The sequence below is a fragment of the Artemia sp. Qi Xiang Cuo genome, chromosome 9 (assembly GCF_049724085.1).
Source record: "Artemia sp. Qi Xiang Cuo chromosome 9, ASM4972408v1, whole genome shotgun sequence".
Taxonomy (NCBI): domain Eukaryota; kingdom Metazoa; phylum Arthropoda; class Branchiopoda; order Anostraca; family Artemiidae; genus Artemia; species Artemia sp. Qi Xiang Cuo.
Window position 1 is genome coordinate 774,863 of NC_142802.1, and position 25,213 is coordinate 800,075.

The 25,213-nt window shown below is 34.9% G+C and overlaps 1 protein-coding gene across 1 annotated transcript in view; it reads left to right on the top strand.

Annotated features, from left to right (window-relative positions):
- LOC148948199 (atrial natriuretic peptide receptor 1-like) overlaps window positions 1–25,213 on the top strand; it is a 177,683-nt gene that overhangs the window by 78,817 nt on the left and 73,653 nt on the right. Inside the window, exon 3 of the mRNA XM_089094567.1 lies at window positions 21,864–22,013. Coding sequence (XP_088950693.1) covers window positions 21,864–22,013 — 150 coding nt within the window. The remainder of the gene's footprint in view (window positions 1–21,863; window positions 22,014–25,213) is intronic.

The window sequence follows — 25,213 nt, forward strand, 5'->3', positions numbered from 1 at the left end:
CTGCAAACAAATAGATTCAGACATACAAACAGAGAAGGACAGGCACTTTAGACATTCAACCAACAAAGACAAATTCTTGGACTTGCAAACACCAACCCAGACATGCAAACAAATAGATTCAGACATACAAACAGAGAAAGAGAGGCACTTTAGACATTCAAACCAGCAAAGACAAATTCTTGGACATTTAAACACCAGCCCAGACATTCATACAAATAGATTCAAACATACAAACAGAGAAAGACAGGCACTTCAGACATTCAAACCAACAAAGACAAATTCTTGGACTTGCGAACACTAACCCAGACATGCCAACAAATAGATTCAGACATACAAACAGAGAAAGACAGGCAATTTAGAAATTCAAACCAAAAAATACAAATTCTTGGACTTGCCAACACCAACTCAGACATGCCAACAAATATAATCAGACATACAAACAGAGAAAAACAGTCGCTTTAGACATTCAAACCAACAAAAACAAATTCTTGGACTTGCAAACACCAGCCCAGACACGCAAGTAAATTGATTCAGACATACAAACAGAGAAAGACAGGAACTTTAGACATTCAAACCAACATAGACAAATTCTCGGACTTGCAAACACCAACCCAGACATGTAAAAAATAGATTTAGACATACAAATAGAGAATGACAGTCACTTTAGACATTCCAACCAAAAAAGAAAAATTCTTGGACTTGCAAAAATCACACCAGACATGCAAAAAAATATATTCGTACACAAAAACAGAGAAAGACAGGCATTGTAGACTTACAAACCAACAAAGACAAATTCTTGGACATTTAAACACCAGCCCAGACATTCATACAAATAGATTCAAACATACAAACAGAGAAAGACAGGCACTTAAGACATTCAAACCAACAAAGACAAATTCTTGGATTTGCGAACACTAACCCATACATGCCAACAAATAGATTCAGACATACAAACAGAGAAAGACAGGCACTTTAGGCATTCAAACCAAAAAAGACAAATTCTTGGACTTGCAAACACCAACCCAGACATTCAAACAAATAGAATCAGAAACATTAGACATTCAAACCAAAAAAGACAAATTCTTGGACGTGCAAAAACCCACCCAGACATGCAAAAAAATAGATTCAGACATACAAACAGAGAAAGACAGGCATTTTAGATATACAAACCATCAAAGACAAATTCTTGGAATTGCAAACACCAAACCAGACATGCAAACAAATAGATTCAGACATACAAACAGAGAAAGACAGGCACTTTGGACATTCAAACCAACAAAGACAAATTCTTGGACTTGCAAAGACCAACCCAGACATGCAAATAAATAGATTCAGACATACAAACAGAGAAAGACAGGCACTTTAGGCATTCAAACCAACAAAGACAAATTCTTGGACTTGCAAACATCAACCCAGACATGCAAATAAATAGATTCAGACATACAAACAGAGAAAGGCAGGCACTTTAGACATTCAACCAAAAAAGACAAATTCTTGGACTTGCAAGCACCAACCAAGACATGCAAACAAATAGATTCAGACATACAAACAGAGAAAGACAGGCATTTTAGACATTCAAACCAACAAAGATAAATTCTTCGACTTGCAAACACCAACCCAGACATGCAAACAAATAGATTCAGACAAACAAACAGAGAAAGACAGGCACTTTGGACATTCAAACCAACAAAGACAAATTCTTGGACTTGCAAAGACCAACCCAGACATACAAATAAATAGATTCAGTCATACAAACAGAGAAAGGCAAGTACTTTAGGCATTCAAACCAACAAAGACAAATTCTTGGACTTGCATACACCAACCCAGACATGCAAAAAAATAGATTCAGACATACGAACTGAGAAAGACAGGCACTTAAGACATTCAACCAAAAAAGACAAATTCTTGGACTTGCAAGCACCAACCCACACATGTAAAAAAATGGATTCACACATACAAATATAGAAGGACAGGTACTTTAATAATTCAAACCAACAAAGACAAATTAATGGACTTGCAAACACCAATCCAGAAATGTATACACTTATATTCAGACATGAAAACATAGAATGTCAGACACTTTAGACATTCAAACCAACTAAGACAAATACTTGGACTTGCAAACACCAACCCAGACATGCAAACAAATAGATTCAGACATACAAACAGAGAAAGACAGGCACTTCAGACATTCAAATCAACAAAGAAAAATTCTTGGACTTGCAAACACAAACCTAGACATGCCAACAAATAGATTCAGACATACAAACAGAGAAAGACAAGCAATTTAGACATTCAAATAACAAAGACAAATTCTTGGACTTGCAAACACCAACCCAGACATGCAAACAAATACATTAAGACATACATACAGAGAAATACAGGCACTTTAGACATTCAAACCAGCAAAGACAAATTCTTGGACGTGCAAACACCAACCCAGACATTCATACAAATAGATTCAGACTTACAAACAGAGAACGACAGGCACTCCAGACATTCAAACCAACAAAGACAAATTCTTGGACTTGCAAACACCAACCCAGACATGCAAACAAATAGATTAAGACATACAATGAGAGAAAGACAGACACTTTAGACATCCGAACCAACAAAGACAAATTCTTGGACTTGTGAATACCAACCCAGACACGCAAAAAAATAGATTCAGACACACAAACAGAGAAAGACAGGAACTTTAGACATTTAAACCAACAGAAACAAATTCTCGGACTTGAAAACACCAACCCAGACATACAAACAAATAGATTCAGATATACAAACAGATAAGGACAGGCACTTTAGACATTCGACCAACAAAGACAAATTATTGGACTTGCAAACACCAACCCAGAGATGCAAACAAATAGATTCAGACATAAAAACAGAGAAAGAGAGGCACTTTAGACATTCAAACCAGCAAAGACAAATTCTTGGACATTTAAACACCAGCCCAGACATTCATACAAATAGATTCAAACATCCAAACAGAGAAAGACAGGCACTTCAGACATTCAAACCAACAAAGACAAATTCTTGGACTTGCTAACACTAACCCAGACATGCAAACAAATAGATTCAAACATACAAACAGATAAAGTCAGTCACTTTAGTCATTCAAACAAACAAAGACAAATTCTTGTACTTGCATACATCAACCCTGACATGCAATAAATAGATTCATACATACAAACAGAGAAAGGCAGGCACTTTAGACATACAACCAAAAAAGACAAATTCTTGGACTTGCAAGCACCAACCAAGACATACAAACAAATAGATTCAGACATACAAACAGAGAAAGACAGGCACTTTAGACATTCAAACCAACAAAGACAAATTCTTGGACTTGCAAACACCAACCCAGACATGCAAACAAATAGATTAAGACATACAAACAGAGAAAGACAGGCACTTTAGACATTCAAACCAGCAAAGACAAATTCTTGGACGTGCAAACACCAACCCAGACATGCAAACAAATAGATTCAGACATAAAAACAGAGACAGACAGGCACTTCAGACATTCAAATCAACAAAGAAAAATTCTTGGACTTGCAAACACCAACCTAGACATGCCAACAAATAGATTCAGACATACAAACAGAGAAAGACAAGCAATTTAGACATTCAAATAACAAAGACAAATTCTTGGACTTGCAAACACCAACCCAGACATGCAAACAAATACATTAAGACATACATACAGAGAAATACAGGCACTTTAGAAATTCAAACCAGCAAAGACAAACTCTTGGACGTGCAAACACCAACCCAGACATTCAAACAAATAGATTCAGACATACAAACAGAGAAAGACAGGCACTACAGACATTCAAACCAACAAAGACAAATTCTTGGACTTGCAAACACCAACCCAGACAAGAAAACAAATAGATTCAGACATACAAATAGAGACAGACAGACACTTTAGACATCCAAACCAACAAAGAAAAATTCTTGGACTTGCAAACACCAACCCAGACACGCAAACAAATAGATTCAGACATACAAACAGAGAAAGACAGGAACTTTAGACATTCAAACCAACAGAGATAAATTCTTGGACTTGCAAACACCAACCCACACATACAAACAAATAGATTCAGACATACAAACAGAGAAGGACAGGCACTTTAGACATTCAACCAACAAAGACAAATTCTTGGACTTCCAAACACCAACCCAGACATTCATACAAATAGATTCAGACATACAAACAGAGAAAGACAGGCACTTCAGACATTCAAACCAACAAAGACAAATTCTTGGACTTGCGAACACTAACCCAGACATGCCAACAAATAGATTCAGACATACAAACAGAGAAATACAGGCAATTTAGAAATTCAAACCAACAAAGACAAATTCTTGGACTTGCAAACACCAACACAGAAATTCAAACAAATAGATTCAGTCATACAAACAGAGAAATGCAGACGCTTTAGACATTCAAACCAACAAAGACAAATTCTTGGACTTGCAAACACGAACCCAGACACGAAAATAAATAGATTCAGACATACAAACAGAAAAAGACAGGAACTTTAGACATTCAAACCAACAAAGACAAATACTTGGACTTGCAAACACCAACCCAGACATGTAAAAAATAGATTCAGACATACAAACAGAGAAAGACAGGCACTTTAGACATTCAAACCAACAAAGACAAATTCTTGGACTTGCAAACACCAACCCAGACATACATTCAATAGATTCAGACATAGAAACAGAGAAAGACAGACACTTTAAACATTCAAACCAACAAAAAGAAATTCTTGGACTTGCAAACACCAACCCAGACATGCAAACAAATAGATTCAGACATACAAACAGAGAAAGACATGCACTTTAGACATTCAAACCAACAAAGACAAATTCTTGGACTTGCAAACACCAACCCAGACATGCAAACAAATAGAGTCAGACATATAAACAGAGAAAGACAGGCACTTTAGACATTCAAACCAACAAAGACAAATTCTTGAACTTGCCAACACCAACCCAGACATGCAAAGAAATAGATTCAGACATAAAAACAGATAAAGACCGGCACTTTAGACATTCGAACCAACAAAGACAAATTCTTGGACTTGCAAACACCAACCCAGACATGAAAACAAATAGATTCAGACATATAAACAGAGAAAGACAGGCACTTTAGGCATTCAAGCAAACAAAGACAAATTCTTGGACTTGCAAACATCAAACCCAGACATGCAAAAAATAGATTCAGACATACAAACAGAGAAAGACAGGTACTTTAGACATTCAAACCAACAAAGACAAATTCTTGCACTTGCAAACACCAACCCAGACATGCAAACAAATAGATTCAGACATACAAACAGAGAAAGACAGGCACTTTAGACATTCAAACCATCAAAGACAAATTCTAGGACTTGCAAACACCAACCCAGACACGCAAACAAATAGATTCAGACATACAAACAGAGAAAGACAGGCACTTTAGACATTCAAACCAACAGAGACAAATTCTCGGACTTGCAAACACCAACCCAGACATGCAAAAAATAGATTCAGACATACAAACAGAGAAAGACAGGCACTTTAGACATACAAACCAACAAAGACAAATTTTTCGACTTGCAAACACCAACCCAGACATACATTCAATAGATTCAGACATAGAAACAGAGAAAGACAAACACTTTAAACATTCAAACCAACGAAAAAAAATTCTTGGACCTGCAAACACCAACCCAGACATGCAAACAAATAGATTCAGACATACAAACAGAGAAAGACATGCACTTTAGACATTCAAACCAACAAAGATAAATCCTTGGAATTGCAAACACCACCCAAGACACTTATACAAATCTAATCGGCCATATAAAACGAGAATGACATACACTTTAGAATTACAAACCACAACAGATAAGTTTTGTAACTTGGAGACAACTAGCAAGACACGCAAAACAAATAAATTCTGATATACAAATATAGAAAGACTTGTAATTAAGACATTTAGGACAACACACAAACTTTCTTAGTCTTGCAAACACTAACCCAGACATGCAAACAAATAGATTCAGACATGCAAACAGAGAAAGACAGGTACTTTAGACATTCAAACCAACAAAAACAAATTCTTGGACTTGCAAACACCAACCCAGACATGCAAACAAATAGATTCAGACATACAAACCGAGAAAGACAGGCACTTTAGGCATTCAAGCCAACAAAAACAAATTCTTGGACATGCAAACATCAACGCAGACATGCAAAAAATAGAATCAGACACACAAACAGAGAAAGACAGGTACTTTAGACATACAAACCAACAAAGACAAATTCTTGAACTTGCAAACACCAACCCAGACATGCAAACAAATAGATTCAGCCATACAAACAGAGAATGACAGGCACTTTAGACTTTCAAACCAACAAAGACAAATTCTTGGACTTGCAAACATCAACCCAGACATGCAAACAAATAGATTCAGACATGCAAACAGAGAAAGACAGGCACTTTAGACATTCAAACCAACAAAGACAAATTCTTGGACTTGCAAACACCAACCCAGAAATGCAAACAAATAGATTCAGACAGGGGAGGGGTAGGTATGGGAGGGGAAGGGGGAGTGGCTCTTTGGGGCCCGGGGGGGGCCCTTGGGGTTGGGGTAGGGGACCTCACAACACTGTTCAAATGGAACTTGTGTATTATAACGACAACAGAGTTTCACCCCAAATCATCTTCTAAAATCTCTCAAACTGTTTCGCCTAAATCATCTTCTAAAGTGTCTCAAACTGTTTCGCCTAAATCATCTTCTAAAATGTCTAAGACTGTTTCGCCCAAATAATCCCCTAAAAGTAATTTCTGCGTGTTCGTTTGTTTCGGCATCCCTGCGCTGTCACATTTGAAATTCCGAGGAAACCATTTCCCGCGTAAATTTCTTCATCTCATAGGTGTTTCTAGCTAAACTATTAAGGTTTCGATAGAATATTAATTCCAAAATTTATCACTAAGCCTAATGACCAGAGAAGCTATATTTAAAAATAGAATATTAATTTATCTCTGTCCCTAAAGACAATTTATCCCTCAGACCTAAAGATCAAAGAAGCCATATTGTTTCTTAATTCCCCTTCGTTGATCAATAATTCCCCGTCGATTATGCAAATCAATTTCTCCGAAATCTAGATCCCCTCGATTATGCAAATCAATTTCTCACAAATTCTCTCCCCTTCTTGGATCAATAATCCTTGAATAAATTATGTAGGGTCAGTATTCAATAACATTGTACCGTTAGTATTTTCAGTGTGCATGCGCAAACTTCGTCCCGGAGTCAATAGACTTAGAAACATCCCCTGATTGACCTTGACAAAGGTATCATTGACCCGTTAGTGGAGATACATTCTTTTGATAACCGAATTATGTAGGATCACGATCTATTGGGGCCTCCCTACTGATAAGTGTCTCAATTTGAACAGAAACTATGTATAAGCCTGGTTCTATAATGTAGCTTTCTAATCTCTTATTTATTTAATCAATTTGTACTTATTTAACTATGCATTAAGTATAAATCATTAAGTTTTACATATTAAATACTTAAACTCTTGTAATTATAATACTCTTGTAAATAACTAAACTTAGGTAACTATCTGGAGCACCCTCTTCCGTAAGAAATTCATCGAAATAAGACACTTTTACAGTCTTCTATGAGGCTTTTAGCGTCTTTGCTTTATTCATTTTTTTTAATGAAATAGCACATTTTCAACATCTGCGTAATAGGGCATTAATTCACTTTATAGAATTAGCTTCTTTAATATCATTTTCTCTATTTTTCTTTAAGTACCGTGGACAGTGTAGAACCAAATATATTTTAGAAATTTTGGAAAAATCTGAAATTTAACCTATAATGAAAATGATCCTCATATGTAGCTATGCAGTTTTTAGTTCATGAGGTTACAAAATAAAAAAAAGGAAACTTGGGTGAAAAATTAGCCAAAAATAAGCTGAAAACGTGTGGTAAAAAAGAGCTGAAGAAGTCATGATTTTTTTTTTGGGGGGGGGGATCAAGGTATTGTTAATAATTTAATTTTTAAAGACGATAATGCATTGTGAATTTTAAGTGATTAGTCTTTCTTATTTATTTTTGTTTTATCTTATTTAGCTTTTATTATTTATTCAGTTTTTATTATCTTAGTTATTTTTGTCTTATTTATTTTTGTTATTTATGGTTCAACGGTGAAATACTGACTAAAATGTCATACTGCCCGAAAAGCTTCGTACTCTTGAAACAAGCGAAGGAAAAGTTTTAGCAAATCGTAGTTTTCAGATATAAATAAACCTAAAACGGGTCTAGAGAGGCACAAAATCTCTTGTTTACATGCCTTTGGTACTTTAAGTTCTGTAGTTTTTAGTATGTACCAAGGTTTTCCCCTTGGGGGGTATTTTCCGGTGGGAGTATTTCCCGGAGGGGTATTTTCCGCGGGGGTGTATTTTCTGCGGGGGGAATTTTCCTGGGGAAGGCGTCATAACATCGAAACGCCAGGAGCACGAACGTTGGTGCAGTACAAAATCCATCACAACATCGACAAAAAAATCCGTCAGAACCTCGAACCGTCATACCATCGAAAATTTTTAAACTTTAGTTTTTTGGGGTTTAGGGGGGGAAAAGGTGCCTAGGTTGGGTTAGATTATGTATTAGATATATACTATATTTTACCCCCACCCCCCTGATGTGCAAATATATAGCCGACATTTGTTTCTAAACTATTATATACTTACTACTATTATATAAACTTATACAAAAATTTCCAGTAATTAAGAATTTGTCTTATAAACCTCTTAATATTCAACAGGAGGCAGTTTTGTCGAAGGGTCCTAAGTTGTGTTTTCCAACACCAATCTCCTATTCAAAAATAATTTCAAAGGTTGATTCAGGAATAATGGCTTCTATAGATAAAGTTGATACTCCTCAAGAACTTAGAGCCGAGATCGTAAGAAAACTAAACACCTTTAATATGAGCTTAATTGGTAAAGACATCTCACAAAAAAATGACATTATACTTTCAGATTTGAAAAAGGATAAATTCCTTACTATCACCAGAGCCGATAAGGGAAACACAATTGTGATTATGAACACTGAAGACTATAATAATCAAATGAAAACCATTATTTCTGACACTATTTCTTACAAAAAACTGGATTTTGATCCTACAGATAAATATGTAGAATCGACAAAAAGGAACTGGAGTCATTGAAAAATAATTTTCACATTACCACCCAGTTTTATAACAAGTGTTATCCTTGGGGTTGTTCTGCACCCAAGATCTATGGTCTACCCAAGATTCATAAGACTGGAGTCCCCCTCCGCCCCATTGTGTCAACTTTTCCGTCACCTGTTTCGAAATTAGGAAAATGGTTGTCGGTAGCATTGCGTCCACTTTTGGGAACACAAAGATCATATTTAAAAAATTCGACTGATCTTACTAATAAATTGAGAAATTTAACGTTGGAGGATAGTTCAATTCTTTGTAGTTTCGATGTTGTTTCCATGTATTTAAATTGTGATTTAAAAAGGTGCGAGGACATTATAAAAAGTAAATTAGAAAAACACTTTGATTTAATACAAGATGTGACTTTAGCCAGTTTGGATATTGAAGTCATTATGAAACTAATTATCCTAGTAAATGAATTTTCTTTCTATTTTGGTTTTAGAGGGGAGTTTTATAGACAAATTTTTGGGTTACCTATGAGGGCTTCTCTCTCTCCTTTATTGGCAAATCTTTTCATAGATGCCATTAAAACCTCCGCTATACACAGTTTTAGAATCTCCCCTTGTTTCTGGGGTAGGTTTATGGATGATGTGGTTTGCGTTTGGAAACATGGATTGGACTCCTTAGACCTATTTTGTAAGCATTTAAATAGTTTTGATAACAGTATTAAGTTTACAGTTGAGTTTGAGGAAAATAATAATTACCTTTTCTGGAAATTTTATTAATTAAAAGGGATCTCCATTTGCTTTTCTCGATTTACAGAAAACCTACCCACAATGATAGGTATTTGAATTCTCATTCTTGCCACCCTATGTCGGTGAAACGGGGAGTTGTAATTTCACTAGTGGACAGAGCCTTTAGAATTTGTTCCCAGCAATTTCTGGATTCGGAATAACTATATTTGAGGGATATTTTGTTTCGTAATAATTACCCAATTAGGTTTATTGACAAAATAATCGAAAATAGACGTGTTAAAAATGATAGTAGGGTTATTGGGGTTTCTCAGTCTTTAGATTTAAATGTATCAAAAAGTTTAATTTCATTGCCATATGTACCTGGATTGGGTGAGAAAGTTTCACGGATTTTGCGTAAATTTGGTATTGATACATGTTTCCAATCGTTGAGGCCAATGGGTAGTTTCTTCAGTTCTGGTAAGGATTTAACCCGGAGAAATTTAGTAAGTGGGGTGTGTAAATTTCTGTGTTCTTGTGGGAAGTTCTATATTGGTAGGACTCGCCAACAATTTTTTGAATGGTTTATTGAACACCGAAATTCAATAGAAAAAACCCTACAATTAAGCAAGCCTCCAAAAACTTTTGTTCCAGCTTTAGCAGAACATATTTTGTTTCAACCAGATCACTTTGTAAAATTTGATGAGGTCTTGGCTATTTCAAATGATAAGGGGTATACTCAATGGGCTCGAGAAGCCATTGAAATTAAAAAAACTTATATTTGCTAACCTTTCGATAAATAGGGATACAGGTAGTTTAAATATTGACCCAATTTATGATAATCTCCTAAAGAGTGAATCAACAGTCAATAAGGGGATTAAGATTATAAATAATCACCAGGGGACTATTTTACCTGCTAGACCAAAACGAATTGCTTCAATAGTAACCAATAAAAGGATTATTTCGCAACAGAATAGTTAAAGTAATTTCCATTTTTTTATTTTTCCTCAGTTGCTCTGGTGTTCTCACTAAAGTAACGCCATAATAGCATCTTTTCCCTACGTGGATCAGTTTGCGCCAATTGTATAATTTTTTTTTTTTTTGGTGCTGGTGGTTTTGTTGTTTTTTTAGTTTTAACTTGTTTTTTTTTTATCTTGTTCTTCTTCTGTCTTTCGTGCTGAAGAAGCCTTGTTTTTGATAAAGGCGAAATATCCGCGTTGTTTTGCATTTGTCTTTTCTTTTCTGGCCGCAGTCTCGTTTGTTGTTTTTTTTTCATTGAGATTTTTCTCTTTGTTGGTTTTTTAAGGAAAAAACCCCTTAGAAATTACCCCCTGGAAAACACCCCCCCCCCCCGCTGAAAAGTTTGAAGGCAATATGGTTCACCTTTTCCTTTTTGAAGAGCAGTATCTGGCGTAGAATAAAGCCTTCAGTTCGAATAGTGGTTTGATGCTTTCTCAATTTACCTCCTTTTTTTTAAACTGGAATATCTCAAAAAAAGAAACAAAGTATCGAACCTCTTTGACTTTGTACCCCAACCAAGCAATAATTGAAGCCACTCCTAAGATGATAAATTTCCTTTTATGGCTTCTTTGGAAATTGCGAGGGTCTTTGCAAATTACCACAGAATCATTATTTTTTCATTCTTTGTTAGAATTTGAATAATTAAAGCGTTACTCTTTCTTCTCCAATTTGGTAAGGCAACTCTTCCCTTCTCCATTTTTTTGCAATTATCCTGTTGTACCCCCGCAGGATCTTGAGATTGAGCCTTTTGACAGTGTGATAGATTGGACATTAGCTGATTTCTCCTTTGGGTGAAAAGAAGTTGGATGAGGCCAATTCTAGAGCAGCAGCTATTAACTGAGAAAAGATAGAAGTTTCATGTCCCTGCTTTTTTCATCTACTTGGAGACTAATCCGTAAATAGTGTCCATGGTTAATGTACCTCTGTGTAGTCTTGAGGTGGCGTATTTCGCCCAGAGATGTGTTAGGGATTGCTCTACTCTGCCAAGAATAAAAAGGAATTGGACTTTGGAAATTCTGAAGCTCTTGTGTTTAATTAAAAGACAGTTACAGCTACGAGCGTTTGCTTATGCTTTGTTCAAACACTTGATGATGCTCCGTCAATGAGCAATCCCGACAATTTGATACTTATAATTGTTGCGAATGTAGATGATGTAAAATATTTTGCAAATAAGAAGTTCGTTCGTTTTCTTGTACGGCAGAATCAGGATTTGCTTAAGATCTGTACAGCAGATTGTATCATAAGCTTCTCCATTTTCCCTGACTTAGTATTATTATTTTGTCGAGTCATATTTTTATAACTTTTTTTTTGTCTTGTGCACCACTTCCAAAGCTTTTCATAGCGACACTGTCACGCATTATAGTACAGAAAAACTAGAGTTTGACCCCAAATAAATTGCAACAGAAAGGATTTTTACACCATGTTGTAGAGAAACAAAGCTGAACAATATATTTAAAGTTGCACATTCTAAGTCGACTCAAAATTAGTTTATTTTTTTTGCGTATCGTGTCAGTTTTCTCACTTTCCCCCCCCCCAAAAAAATTAAGTTCCGGAAATTGTTCGTTTTTCTTGAACTGAATTATTATTCCGATGTAAAACGACGAGATGAGGGTGAAAATAGAGTCAAATCTGGTGTACAATATATAAAAAAGGTTTCATAATCATCAATATGAGATTTTTACGCTTCTGGTCGTCGTGACCCCCCCCCCTCTTCTTCTAAACCAAACCATCTTTCACTGGATACATTGTCGGTTTTGAGTCTAATAATTAGTTAGCCTGAATCTGATCGTCGCTGGCTCCACCACCTGATGGGTCGGCCTAAAAAAAGTGATTGTCAGATGTTTATTAAAACATGAAAAATATTAGAAAAAGGTAATCATCTATGAAACTAGTTTTCAGCGGCCGACATTTAAAGTCCCTCTTAGAATAAACTATTACCAAGACACTGACTAGTAAGATTATCGAATCAACTTCATGAACATTTGAAATACAGAATCAAACTCCGAATAGTATTAACAATTTATTATTCTAATTCAAATATCTAAGCTTCGACGTTCTCCTCATGGTTATAGCTTTGGATTTTTGCAGAGTTAGAACATTCTGTCCCTTTGCAAATTTTACACGCTGCAGTGCAAGCTAAGTCATTTTTAAAGCAGCTACATCTCGTTGAGCAACATTCCAGTTGACAGGAACACTTTACGATTTTCAGAAGCAGACGAGGGGCTGGTGGGACGTCAGTAGTTAATGGATACAAGAAGTCATCTTTATTTTCCCAACCCCATTCCTCCGCTTTGAATTCAGAATTTAGATCTCCACTCCATACCTGAACTTGGTAGAAAACCCTGTAACTGTGGAATCTAACCGTATCAGAAGTTGGTGGTAACTGTTCTGGGTGGAAGAACGTGCTAGCAGTAGGTTCCTTCTTTTTAAGAACTTCCCTGCGGAGTTCAGTCAGATTTCCCTCTTTTAATGAGCCATATATATTCAGCAGACCGTCTTCTCCAGCAACCCTTACTTCCTCCTTCGAAGCTGACTTCAGCATGGAAACTGCAGGTGATGTACGAAAATCGGCATCTGCCGTTAGCTTCTTCAGAGCAAGGCCTTTTCCCACACTGTGGATCCGTGAAGCAGAGTCACAGCCTAAGATAGCATGAGCAAAAATAATCAGATGGCATGTCTCTTGGCCCAGCTTCTCTGTCAATTTGTGAATATCCCCTATTCGGGGAGCTTTATTCGACTTTGGCTCAGGTGCAAAGAATAGTTTCTTGCTTGATAGGTCACCATGATATCACAATAGAACCAAAAAAAGTATTATCACCTCCAATGACAGCAGTGTCGCAATACCGGGAAGAATAAATAGCAGCTTGCACAATTGGGACATCTGAATCACCTGGTGCCTGGACTACGACAAAGCCCTTTGATCGGAGATAAACAGCCAACGCGCAGATGAACCTGGCCTCGTTTTTCTTGCACGACGAGAACTCATCCTATCTTACCTTCAGCTGCATATCTGCTGTGAAGAAGACATCCCTTTATACCTTCAGCTACATATTTGCTGTGAAGAAGATCTCACGGCCGATTATACGACATTTCTTCGACTGGGCCATATCCTTTATGGTAGCTCCGCTATCGTAGCCATCAAACACGATAGTGGCAGATGGATATTTTTGGGTCACTTAAGTAGCGTTTCGGAGTATCTTTCATTTTCAGCCCATGGAATTCTGTGCAGAAGAGCTCCACTGTCGAAGATATATCGACTGCCTTTGCGAAGGGGAGTAGAGCGCTCCTCAAGATTGCAAGCCTGTGCTATAGCCTTAGCAAACACTGGCTTGTTCAGAGGCTGGTGCATGCAAGAACTGTAAAGTAATATCAGGTAGGAAAACAGTTCGTGTTGAAAGTACTCAGATTCCCTGAGATGTATCCTCTTTGCTAGAGTGATGAACCTCTGAAAAAGGAGTGTGGAGTTCGGTCTTTTGCAATCTCCACCTGGATTCTGCTTTGTAGTAATTTGAACTGCATGTGGTTTTCGTTGAAACCCAAAATCAAGGACCAGCTTTCCAGACATGGAATCAATGATTATTAGGCCTAAATCTCTTGCAGAATCAACATTGGCAGATCGTTGGTGAGGTTTCTTAGTTGAAGATCCTCATTAAAGGGTGATCCTTTTTCTAGGAAATCGATAATGATATATGTGTCTTTACAGTGTCTTAGCTACCTTGGCTTGGAGGTTTCCTGATGTTGTTCACTAGTACCATAGAAAACCTGTGACATACCCTCCATCAGAAGATTTAGTGCAAAGAAGACTGGTCGAGACAGAACTCATAAAGACCTTTGAATCTCTGTCATACCACTTCCATCGGTAAGGCCACCAGCCGTTTTTAGACAACGCATGAGCTTCTGCTCAATGACAAGATCCGTGGAGAGCACAGCCCAGAATGTATCAGAACGTCTGATCAATTGCATCCCATTCTGGAAGGCTTGAGAAACGGTGAAGTGGTACTTGTTAAACATTCGCAGTGAAACTTTTTTAGCTTGTTAGGTGGTGGATATATCGAATGACTTTTTTGTATCTATTAATTAAAAAAGCTTTTTCCACAAAATAAGTTTTTCAAAGAAAAGTAAAGAACTCCATAAAACCAAAAATGAGCAAAAATAAAATCAAATAACCTACCAAGCATGAAACTACCACAAATCAACATCTATAAATAAATGAATCCCAAAACGAACAGAAATTACAATAAAATTTGCACTTTACTGAAAAAAATATAAATCTATTTACTTTTATAACTTTAATAAATCAAATAATATTAACATTTTGATTAATAAATATCAGTAAATGTATTAAACTGACAATTCACAGTCACTTGTATTTTTTTCAGTAAAGTGCAAATTATGCTCTGGCCTTGGGAAGGCATAGGTGTTTTGAGCCCTACTCATGTTAATTTCTGCTCGTTTTGAGTTTGACTCGGTTATTTATTGTAATTTCTGTTCGTTTTGGGTTTTTTTTATTTATCGATGCTGATTTGTGGTAGTTTCACGCTTGAAAGATTATTTGATTTTAGTTTTGCTCATTTTTGGTTTAATGGAGTTCTTTACTTCTCTTTGAAAAACTTATTTTGTAAAAAAAGTTTTTTTTAATTAATTTCTGTTAGTTTTATATTGACATAGTCTTTTCAGGGAAAAAGAAAATAAAACTTTAAATCTTTTCCTTTTTTTTAAGACTTTATAGTTTGGCCCGCTATTTGTATAGTGGAGAAAATTTTTCAGCAATTTTTAACAACATACACACTTTTAAAAATCTGGACACAAATAGTAGTGTTTAATCTAGTTTCATACCTCTTCTAGTTGACATGAAATAGAAAACTTGATACCAAAAATCTGTTTACTTTCTTTGATAGCTTGGATACACTTACGCTATTTTGATTTGGTTAAAATTTAAGATCAGAAGTAGCCTCGAAATTTGGAACATAATACCCTTAGTCGTTCATGGGATACTGCTGAGATGCCTTATTGGGAATTAGCATTAACACAGTGCATTTTGATTTAACCTTAAGGCAACATTTAGTTTTTAAACATAAGTGGCAAATTGGAGGGTGGACGTGGGAGGGGGACTAGTTTCCCTCCAATCACTTTCGACTTTTAAAACGGGCATTAGCCCTTTCTATTTCCAATAAAATGAGCCCTTTTCGAAGTCCTTATCACAGCTCCTTCAATATAGAGTGCCCTGGTCTAAAAAAAAAAAAAAAAAAATAAATAAAAAAAAAAAAAAAAAAATAATACTTTGTACCCACATCGATCTTTACTATAAAAATGTCAAACCCTCCAAAAACTTTCGACAATTAAAAAGGGCACTAGCCCTTTCAATTTCCAATCGAATAAGCCCTTTTTGAGTTTCTACGACAATGCTTTCTATAAACACCTTATATTCCCCCAGGACATAAATTACAACCCTTGCCCTGAGGGCTGTGATGGGGTTGTCCTCCTCAAAGAACCGATTTCCAGAACTTTCAACTACATTAAACAAAACGGCTATCTCAAAACTTTGATTGAATATGTGTGGGGGACAGGTGGGCGTGCGAGGGAGGTTAGTTGGCCTCCAATCACTTTCGACTATTAAAAACGCCACTGGCCCTTTGAATTTCCAATCGAATAAGCCCTTTTTGAAGTTTCTACGACAACACTTTCTATAAAAACCTTATATGCCCCCAAGGCTTAACTTACAACCTTTGCCCTGACGGCTGTCGGGGAGTGTCTTCCTCAAAAACATCATTTCTATTTGGAAATCAACTACGCTGAGCAAAATGGCTATCTCAAATTTTGATTGGATGTTTTTGGGGAAATGGTGGGCGTGGAAGGGGTGATAGTTGCCTTCCAATCACTTTCGACTATTAAAAAGGGCACAAGCCATTCCAATTTCCAATCGAATGATTCCTTTTCGAAGTTTCTACGAAAACTCCTTCGATACGAAGTGCCTCTTTCTAAAGAAAGAAAAAAAAAATACTTTGTGCCAACACCGTTCTTTACTTAGGCAGCGCGATTGCGCTGCCTATGATAGATGGCAAGATATCAAACACGGGCATTAACGTGATTAAGTAAATCGGAGATCTGAATATTCTTCAATCGTCGCATTTTAGCTTACTGCTTTATGCAGGAACTTAATTGAACAAAGCATGAGATGGGACGTTTACATAATTTATTGCCTACGAAGGTAATGAAAGTGGCGTAGATGCCTTATGTGCATCTACATCAAAACGAGTTCTTCTAAACGAGCCAACCATAATTTATCAGCCCACTTATGTTTTGTTCTTTTGACCAACAATCGACGAATTGGTGGACAATAAGTACTAAAAGAAACATGTCAAATGAAAGTAAAAAAGTGCATATTGATGAATATGAAATGGATTTTCTAGTAGATACTACATCAGGTTAATTTGATTTTAGGGCTTAGTTCATCATTTTATGTTAGAATAGTTGTACAGAATAGTTGTATTATCATCATTATAACAGAATAACTTCTGATAGTATGGTGAAAAAGAGGTCACAACGATGAGAAGGGTAAAATCACATATTGATGATTATGAAACTTTTTTCTTGTGCTTTGTACACAAAATTTACTTTTATTATCGGCCTCAGCTCCGCGCTTTACATTGGGACGATACTTCATATACAGAAAAAATGAACATTTACCGACAGTTAATTTTTGTTTTTTTACTGACACGAAAAAAACAAAAAAAAACAAAACAGTTTTGTGTCGACCTAGAATGTGCAACGCTGGATATGTTGTTGAACTTTTTTTCCGTTTAACGTGGTATAAAAATCATTTCTGTTGCAATTTGTTTGGGGTCGACCCCAAACAATTTATTTATTTTTTTAATTTTTGTATTATTTATTTTATTTATTTATTTTATTTATTTTTGTCTAGGTTGCCTGTACTATTATTTCAATCATGGAGACCCTTCTTCTCAGAGGTAATAGGGTAAACCTTTCTATCTCAACTCTCTTCGGAATTTTCCCACTGCGTCAATATAATAAACTTGAGATGGTGTCTTTCCTTTCATTCTTTTTTTTTCTATTTTCAATTGGCAGTTTTCGGATGTAATGGAAAGCTAATCAACAACTAAGAATGTGAGAATCCTTTTTTCAACACAGCATGGGGGCATTTTTTTGTCAACACTTTCTGATTTACTTGGCATTTTTTACGTAAATTAAAACAAATCATTTGAATAAAAAGAAACAGAATAAAAAGACAAACTTTGAAACACCGATGTTAAACTGGAAGATTACCAGAAATATCTCTACCGGTGGTCTCCTGATATATTAACTGATGTTTAAACAATTTTTAGTCCGGACAAACCGGTAATCCAGTGTTGTATTCCCTATTTATCCTATTTATCAAGATTGCGAAGTTCCGCCAAAGAGATTAAATTAACAATGTATTTGTTTTGGTTTTTAACGGCATAATTGTTACCTTTTTGACATCTTTATTACAGTTATTGTCATATGCTCTCTCATATTTTGAGCCTTAGTATTTGTTTTTGTTCCTTCTTTAATTTTATTAAATATTTTTCTATAGTCTGCTTTTATTTCTGCCATTATTTATAGAGCTTTTCACGTCTTCTCTTAATGGGTGCTTATATCTTCCCTTTTTTCTCACACTTTTAATCATCAAAATACTACCCTTTCTCCTCAGAAGTAATAAACTAAATCTTTCCATCTCCAGACCTTTCCCAATTTTCCCACTGCATCCCTATATAAACTTTAGATGGAGTATTCTGACCTTGGGATGGATTGGGAATTACTTAGTTGCTCCTTGGAGCAACATGAAATTGGACGAGACAAATTCTGAGGTGGTGATATTTCATTGAGTGACGAAAAGAGTTTTGCATGGTGAATCTGGGGTGAAGGTTTGAACTTGCTGATAAGCTGCGTCATAATCAGTATGTAATTAAAAGAAGTGATGATAAATAAGTGTACTGTTACTTTTCTCTGAAAAATGATATGAAAATATTAATTATTAAAACGTCGTAATTCAAGAATGACCTTTTAAAAATGATCTTTAAGAAAAACCTTAAAAAATATGTTTAATATTCCCTATGACCGGAACATTTTCAACAATATTTTATTGTGTTTTACATATTTTTTTTTTTGTGTGTTTTTTCTAAATTTTTGAAACGATTTTCTAACCCATTTTTACTTCCATTCAATTAATTTCAAATTTCGCTTGAAATCTGAAATTTGATCAAAATAAACTTTTTTGTTCTTAAAAATAGCAAACCTATAACAAACAGGCTAACTAAAATGATATATTTTCGAAATAATGGTGAAGCTTCAGTTTTAAAACTTTTCAGTGCCATTTCGGAGTTCTTGATCAAAATCTAATCACAGCTAATGCTAATTCAAATAGGAGCAAGCTCTTCTTACGACATTAATTAATAATAAGGTCTCAATCCACCCCCCCCTCCAAAAAATGGGTTGAACAACCAAATTCTAACTTCGTTATATACTGTGAAAGGGCTTTCAATTCTGACATTGTTCAGCTGGTTAAAAGTTTACTTAAAATTTCACTTTTTCCAGTCATTTCCAACATACCTTGCGGTAAAAAAATTGCTCTTTAAAGTAAGGTTGCGTTTCTTTGCTTGTTTCTTGGGAACGATAAACTGTGTTGGAAGTGGAGGAAAAGTCGAAAGTTTTGCGACATCAAAATAGCGTGGCTTAAACTCTGCAGCTTATAATATTTTAATGATCTGGATTAAGACAATTTTGGTAACGGCTATTATTTTAGTAACGTTTACGAATCTTGATATTTAAATTTATATTTAATGTGCTCTATTCTGATGTCATAAAACTCTCTAATATTAAAATCCTAAATCGTATAGCATACAGCCAATGAAAAGAGGGTTAAAGCAGATACGTCTATAATAGAGCTTTTTTAGAAGTTATTCTGATGCGAAATTAGCAATAATTTAGTTGTTTAATAAACTTTTCTATAACAGGAGTAAAACCATGTGTCTACTCAGTATCGACTCTAAATTTGCAAGTCTGTACATTTGAAGCCCATTCTGAGACTATCAAATAAACGTTCACATGGGGATAAGTCCATTTTTAAACAGTGAAAACAGATACAACAGCCTGGATGTTTCGACCACATATAAAGCTATCGTCATCAGAAAAAATACTAAAGCATTATAATTAAAAGTAACATATTTATACAGAGCAAAATAATTAATTCCGGTTTATTCACCCGATTTGTGTGTGAGAGTTCAATAACTGGGTTCTTCCAAAGTCTTGGGTTTCCTTCTTTAATATTGAGTTTTCTTGAGTTTTCTTCTTTAATATTGCATAAATGTAAGTTGAATTTCCAATGAAGGTGGCAAAATCTTCTTCGTCTTCCAATTGCAATAGAAATTTTATTGAATTTAAACTTATGTACTTGATTGGTCACATCTCCCTATATTTACTGACTAAATTAAATACTAGAACAAGGGACCAGCACTGCCAATAACAATAAGGAAGAACGTTTTTTTCCAAGAAATAAATTATACAATATTCATAGAACTATTCAAGCTGAATTCGAAAAAATATATGCTTGGTAATTCTTTATAGCTTATTTTTTAACGAAATTCGGATGTTCTAAATTTCTCAAAAAACGAAGTGTTTTTTTTTTATTAATTTGGGAAAGTTTTCTATATAATTTACGAACTGAATTGAAACATCTAATTAGGTTTTCAACAAAAATATATCTAAAAAATTAAAGCACAAGAATCATGCTGCTTCAAAAAATATTTATTACATTTTATATTTTAACAATCAAAACTAAAATGTATTTACTTTCCATCCATCAATTTTTTTTTTTCATGGGCTCGCCAAAAACAAAAATAAAGTCTATAAACATTAACGTCAATCGCACCGAAGAACAAAATAAAGCTTTTGACACAGAAATTGATTTACTTGGTTCCACTTTAAGCGTTTATTCTGAATTTATGTATAACATTTTAATATTTTTATGGCTGAAATGTTATTACAATGATTTTTGAATTTTTTTTTTTCGAAAACACAAATATTCAAGCAAAAAAAAAAATGACTTCAAAATTCCAAAACTAAGGATTCTGCAAAAAATTATTTCATAGATGAATTTAGTATACCTATTTGCTCTAGAAATATTTCTTTAAAAGAAAGATTTTTTAAATCAAATTGTCCCAAATGACGTACAGGAAAAATCTGAAAATAGTTGTAAAAAAAAAAGTCACCGAAACTAAGAACGACTATTTTTTTTATTACTGATACATAATGAGCATTTCATCCTTTTTATTCTTGAGAAAAAAAAGTCTTTTTAACAAATTTTATTTTGCCTCGTTTGTTTTCTTTAGAACGAATTGTACTTTTTAATCTAATGGCAAGCCACACGCTTAACACATTTCTTATAACAAATATTGTCTGTATCTTTATAAAATATTTATTTAAATTTCCGCCTAAATGTCAAACTTTGCGCTGTGCTTTTTGTCCATCCTGAGGGCTAAAACATTATTTTTTATGTGAAAAAAATGCAACACAAAGCAGTCAAGTATTTTTAAGACTTGCTGTCAAGATTTAAAAAATGAACTAAAAACTCTTCTTTCTCTTTAATAAAGAAGGCGATACCTCCACTCTGTCCCCCCGGCAACAACGTCCATGGTTTCTATTGATTCTCGAGGCAGACAGTGACTCTTGAGACGTCTTGTATTATATTGATAAGAGTGCATCGGTCTAAGACTCAAAGAAAAAATAAACAAACCAAAATCTATGTGCTTAACAAACGCTTGGCAGTTGCTTCCAAGCCCAATTTTCCCTTGAATTATTTTGAATGTTTATATACCTTCTTATAACATTCAACCAGCTTTATTTGATTAGGTAAGTGATAATTCAGATTTATTCGTTTTCTTCCAGAGACAATGAAAGCTCGAATATCCTAGACAATCTATTGTCCCGTATGGAGCAGTATGCAAACAATTTGGAAGCACTTGTGGAAGAAAGGACGGCAGATTACTTGGAGGAGAAACGTCGATGTGAAGAACTGCTTTATCAACTCCTTCCAAAGTAAGCAGTTTCGTAATTTATTCTTTGGCATACATACTGTCACCCGCACATATCCCTAATTAATTATTGTCATCTTCAAAATCATGCCATTCATAAATTTTCAATAATGTTTAACTGTACCCCTTTTTATTTTATTTATTTTTTTCACACAAATACAACTGATCTCTTGATTGCGTACTAAATAAGCATTTGTCTGTTAAATTTCAAAAGGTGAGATATATTTTGTATCAACATGGTTTTTTATAACGACTTTTTACATTACTTTTTCGGTAAGAATTCGGACTTCTTTAGAAACCGAGACAGTTCTATTTCTGTTGAAACTTGATTAAGGGATTTTAATCTAAATTTTCTACTTAATTTGAAAATATTATTAGTATTTTTCTATCGTCTGTAGTTTCACCGTTATAATAGTTTTTTTTAATGGGAAATTTTAGGTACTATTGCTACTACTACTAACAGCTCACTTCAAGACAAATCCACCCCAAGACAGCATAACTATAGACACTCCTCTTCAACAACAATCGATTCAAAGTTCTTCTCTTTACCCCCTCCCATGTAATTCCAATTAGATCTAAATCTGCTTTCTATGACCTCTTCCCACCCTTATTTGGGAATAACCTGCTTTCATTTGGTCCCAGGTGGATGATCAAAAAGCACTATTTTTTTCAATATGCAGTCTTTCATACCTAAAACGTTGCCTAGTCATCTTAATCTTTCTTTTATTATAACCACAGAAAATAATATCCAAACACATTTTTCATACAGACTTTTGCTTGATATACGGTCAGTCAAACAATGATCTAAAACTTTCCTTAGACAATCCACCTGAAAAACACTTAATAAATCTTCCTCAGCCTATCGAATTGCCAATTTTTCAGTACCATATTCGATTACTATAACTAAAGCTACTTCAAATATTCAGATATACTTTATAAATGCATCGTCTTACACATCAAAACTTTTGTCGACTCCTTGACTATTCTACTTTTTACATTTTCACTGTAACCACCATTTTTACTAATAATATTACCTAGGTAAGTGAATCCATCCACTTGACCAATTTTACCCAACTAATCGTTATCTAACGATTCACCGATCACCTCTTCACCCATCAGGTGTTATTCGACAGTCGACTGCCTTAGTACCCAAAATCAGGAGGGGGTCAAACTTCTTGATTCTGGGGTTGAGAAGCTTTAGATAGAGATATGGCATAAGAACCAGTTGAAAAGCCCAAATGCATGGGGTTTAAGAAAATCTACTTGTGGTTCTAGAGGTCTCATACAAAATCACACTTTCCAAGTATTTTGGTATATGCTTACTTCCTGGGAGTATTGTGGAACAGCTGGAGTTCCTCACGGTAGTATCCTGGAGTTTTCTGGTGTATATAAAAAAAAAGAGAACATTGTCATAAGCACTCTAAGTCATTTTGTTGACCATATCACGGTCCATGTTTTTTTACATATATATATGAAGGTCCCATTAAAGCTTGCTTATGCCTACACCAAGATTTATTCAAGATAAAAATGCGGATTGATGCCTGGATTGCCAAATTCAATGCACCTAAGACTAGGGAGCTGGTAATATCCCATTGATGGTCTCGTATCATTATCCAGATTTATCCCCAAGAATGAAGCTTTTATAAGAGTTCAGAAGTTTCTTCTATTGGGATTCCATTTCTCTTCAGACTTCTTTTTGGTTACACCTAACATTCGGTTCCCATCCTCTTACACGCGAAAGGAGCTTGTACTTTTTTCCTAAAATATCTTTACCATCCAACTCTATTAACCTTCTGTACAAGACAGGAATTAGGCCTATCACCAAATAGGGATTCCCACTTTCTGCAGGGATTTCTAACACGTGGCTGGAACCATTCCAGAAGGTGGGAAACAGGACCTTAAAGATGAGATATAACATTGATTAGGTACCTTTACCCTCTGAAAGAGAGATCTAACTTGGTATCAGTGGTTTTTTTTATCCTAGTACATCCACCTCTTTCCATCTCACGACCTCTCTCTATTTCTAACGCCAATTTCCAAGCCATTACGCCAACCAGATAGAAACAAAGTACGGCCAGGTGACCAGCAAGAGAAAGCATCTCATATTGAACACTTGAACAGCAGCCTTGTAAATAGCTGAACACTGATTGGACTGCCCCCGCCCCCCGCCCAAGGAATGATATTCCTGAAACTCAAAGGCTGGTTCATTTACGAGGAAGCTAAACGAGGCATAAGTTAATACAAGCTTTGCGCAATATTTAGAACAGTAAAGAAAATAGATGTTGTATTCATTGGAAAACTTTCACGGGGGCCACGAGATATATGACCCTTATAAAGCCTGAGGATGGGGGAAGGTTGACAACTATGTATGTATTCAACTTTAATACATTGTATTGCTTAAACATAAAAAAAATAGTCACATGAATCCTGCAGGCATGTTTTTTTCTTCTTTTTTTCTTTCATCCACAACTAATGATTCTACAAAGAATTTTTTCCCTCTTAGCCCTAAAATGTGATTATTTTTTCAATCATTTTTGTCAGGTATTTACTTATTACCTTTACGAATAACCAGCGTTATTTAGAATAATTTATGATTAAATATTCCATTTTCCGTTGTCTGGTCTGTGTAACTGAAATTGTCATGATGAATGTGAACTGTCACTCTTTCAGACATTTTTAATGAATAACAAACTTTCAATTGAAGCTCTTTAATTATTTTGGAGTTGACACACTCCATGAAAAATATGTACAGATTTGACCTTGTTTCACAGGGAAAGAAAAATAAATCTGTCATATTCTTGATGCAGAATAGTTAGAAACTATATACAAACAACGAGAGCGAAGATTAAAATTAATTTACTTTTAAAATAAAAGATTAAAATAAGACGAAGATTAAAATAAAACGAAGACTTAATTAAAATGACTTAATTAAATTGACTTAAATAATTAAATTGATTGATTAATTAAACTTAAAATAATTAATTAAAATAAGTAAATGACTTAATTAAAACAACTTAATTAATTAAATTGATTAACTAAAATTAAATTGACTTAATTAAAATAAGACGAAGATTAAAATAAAACAAAAAATTGTGAACATGCGCGAACATGCCTCTTGTGTGGTTCAATGGCCTTTTGCAAAGGATCTACTATGAAGCAAAAAAAAAAAAAAAAAAAAATAGCCAGTTCCATAAAACAAAGACA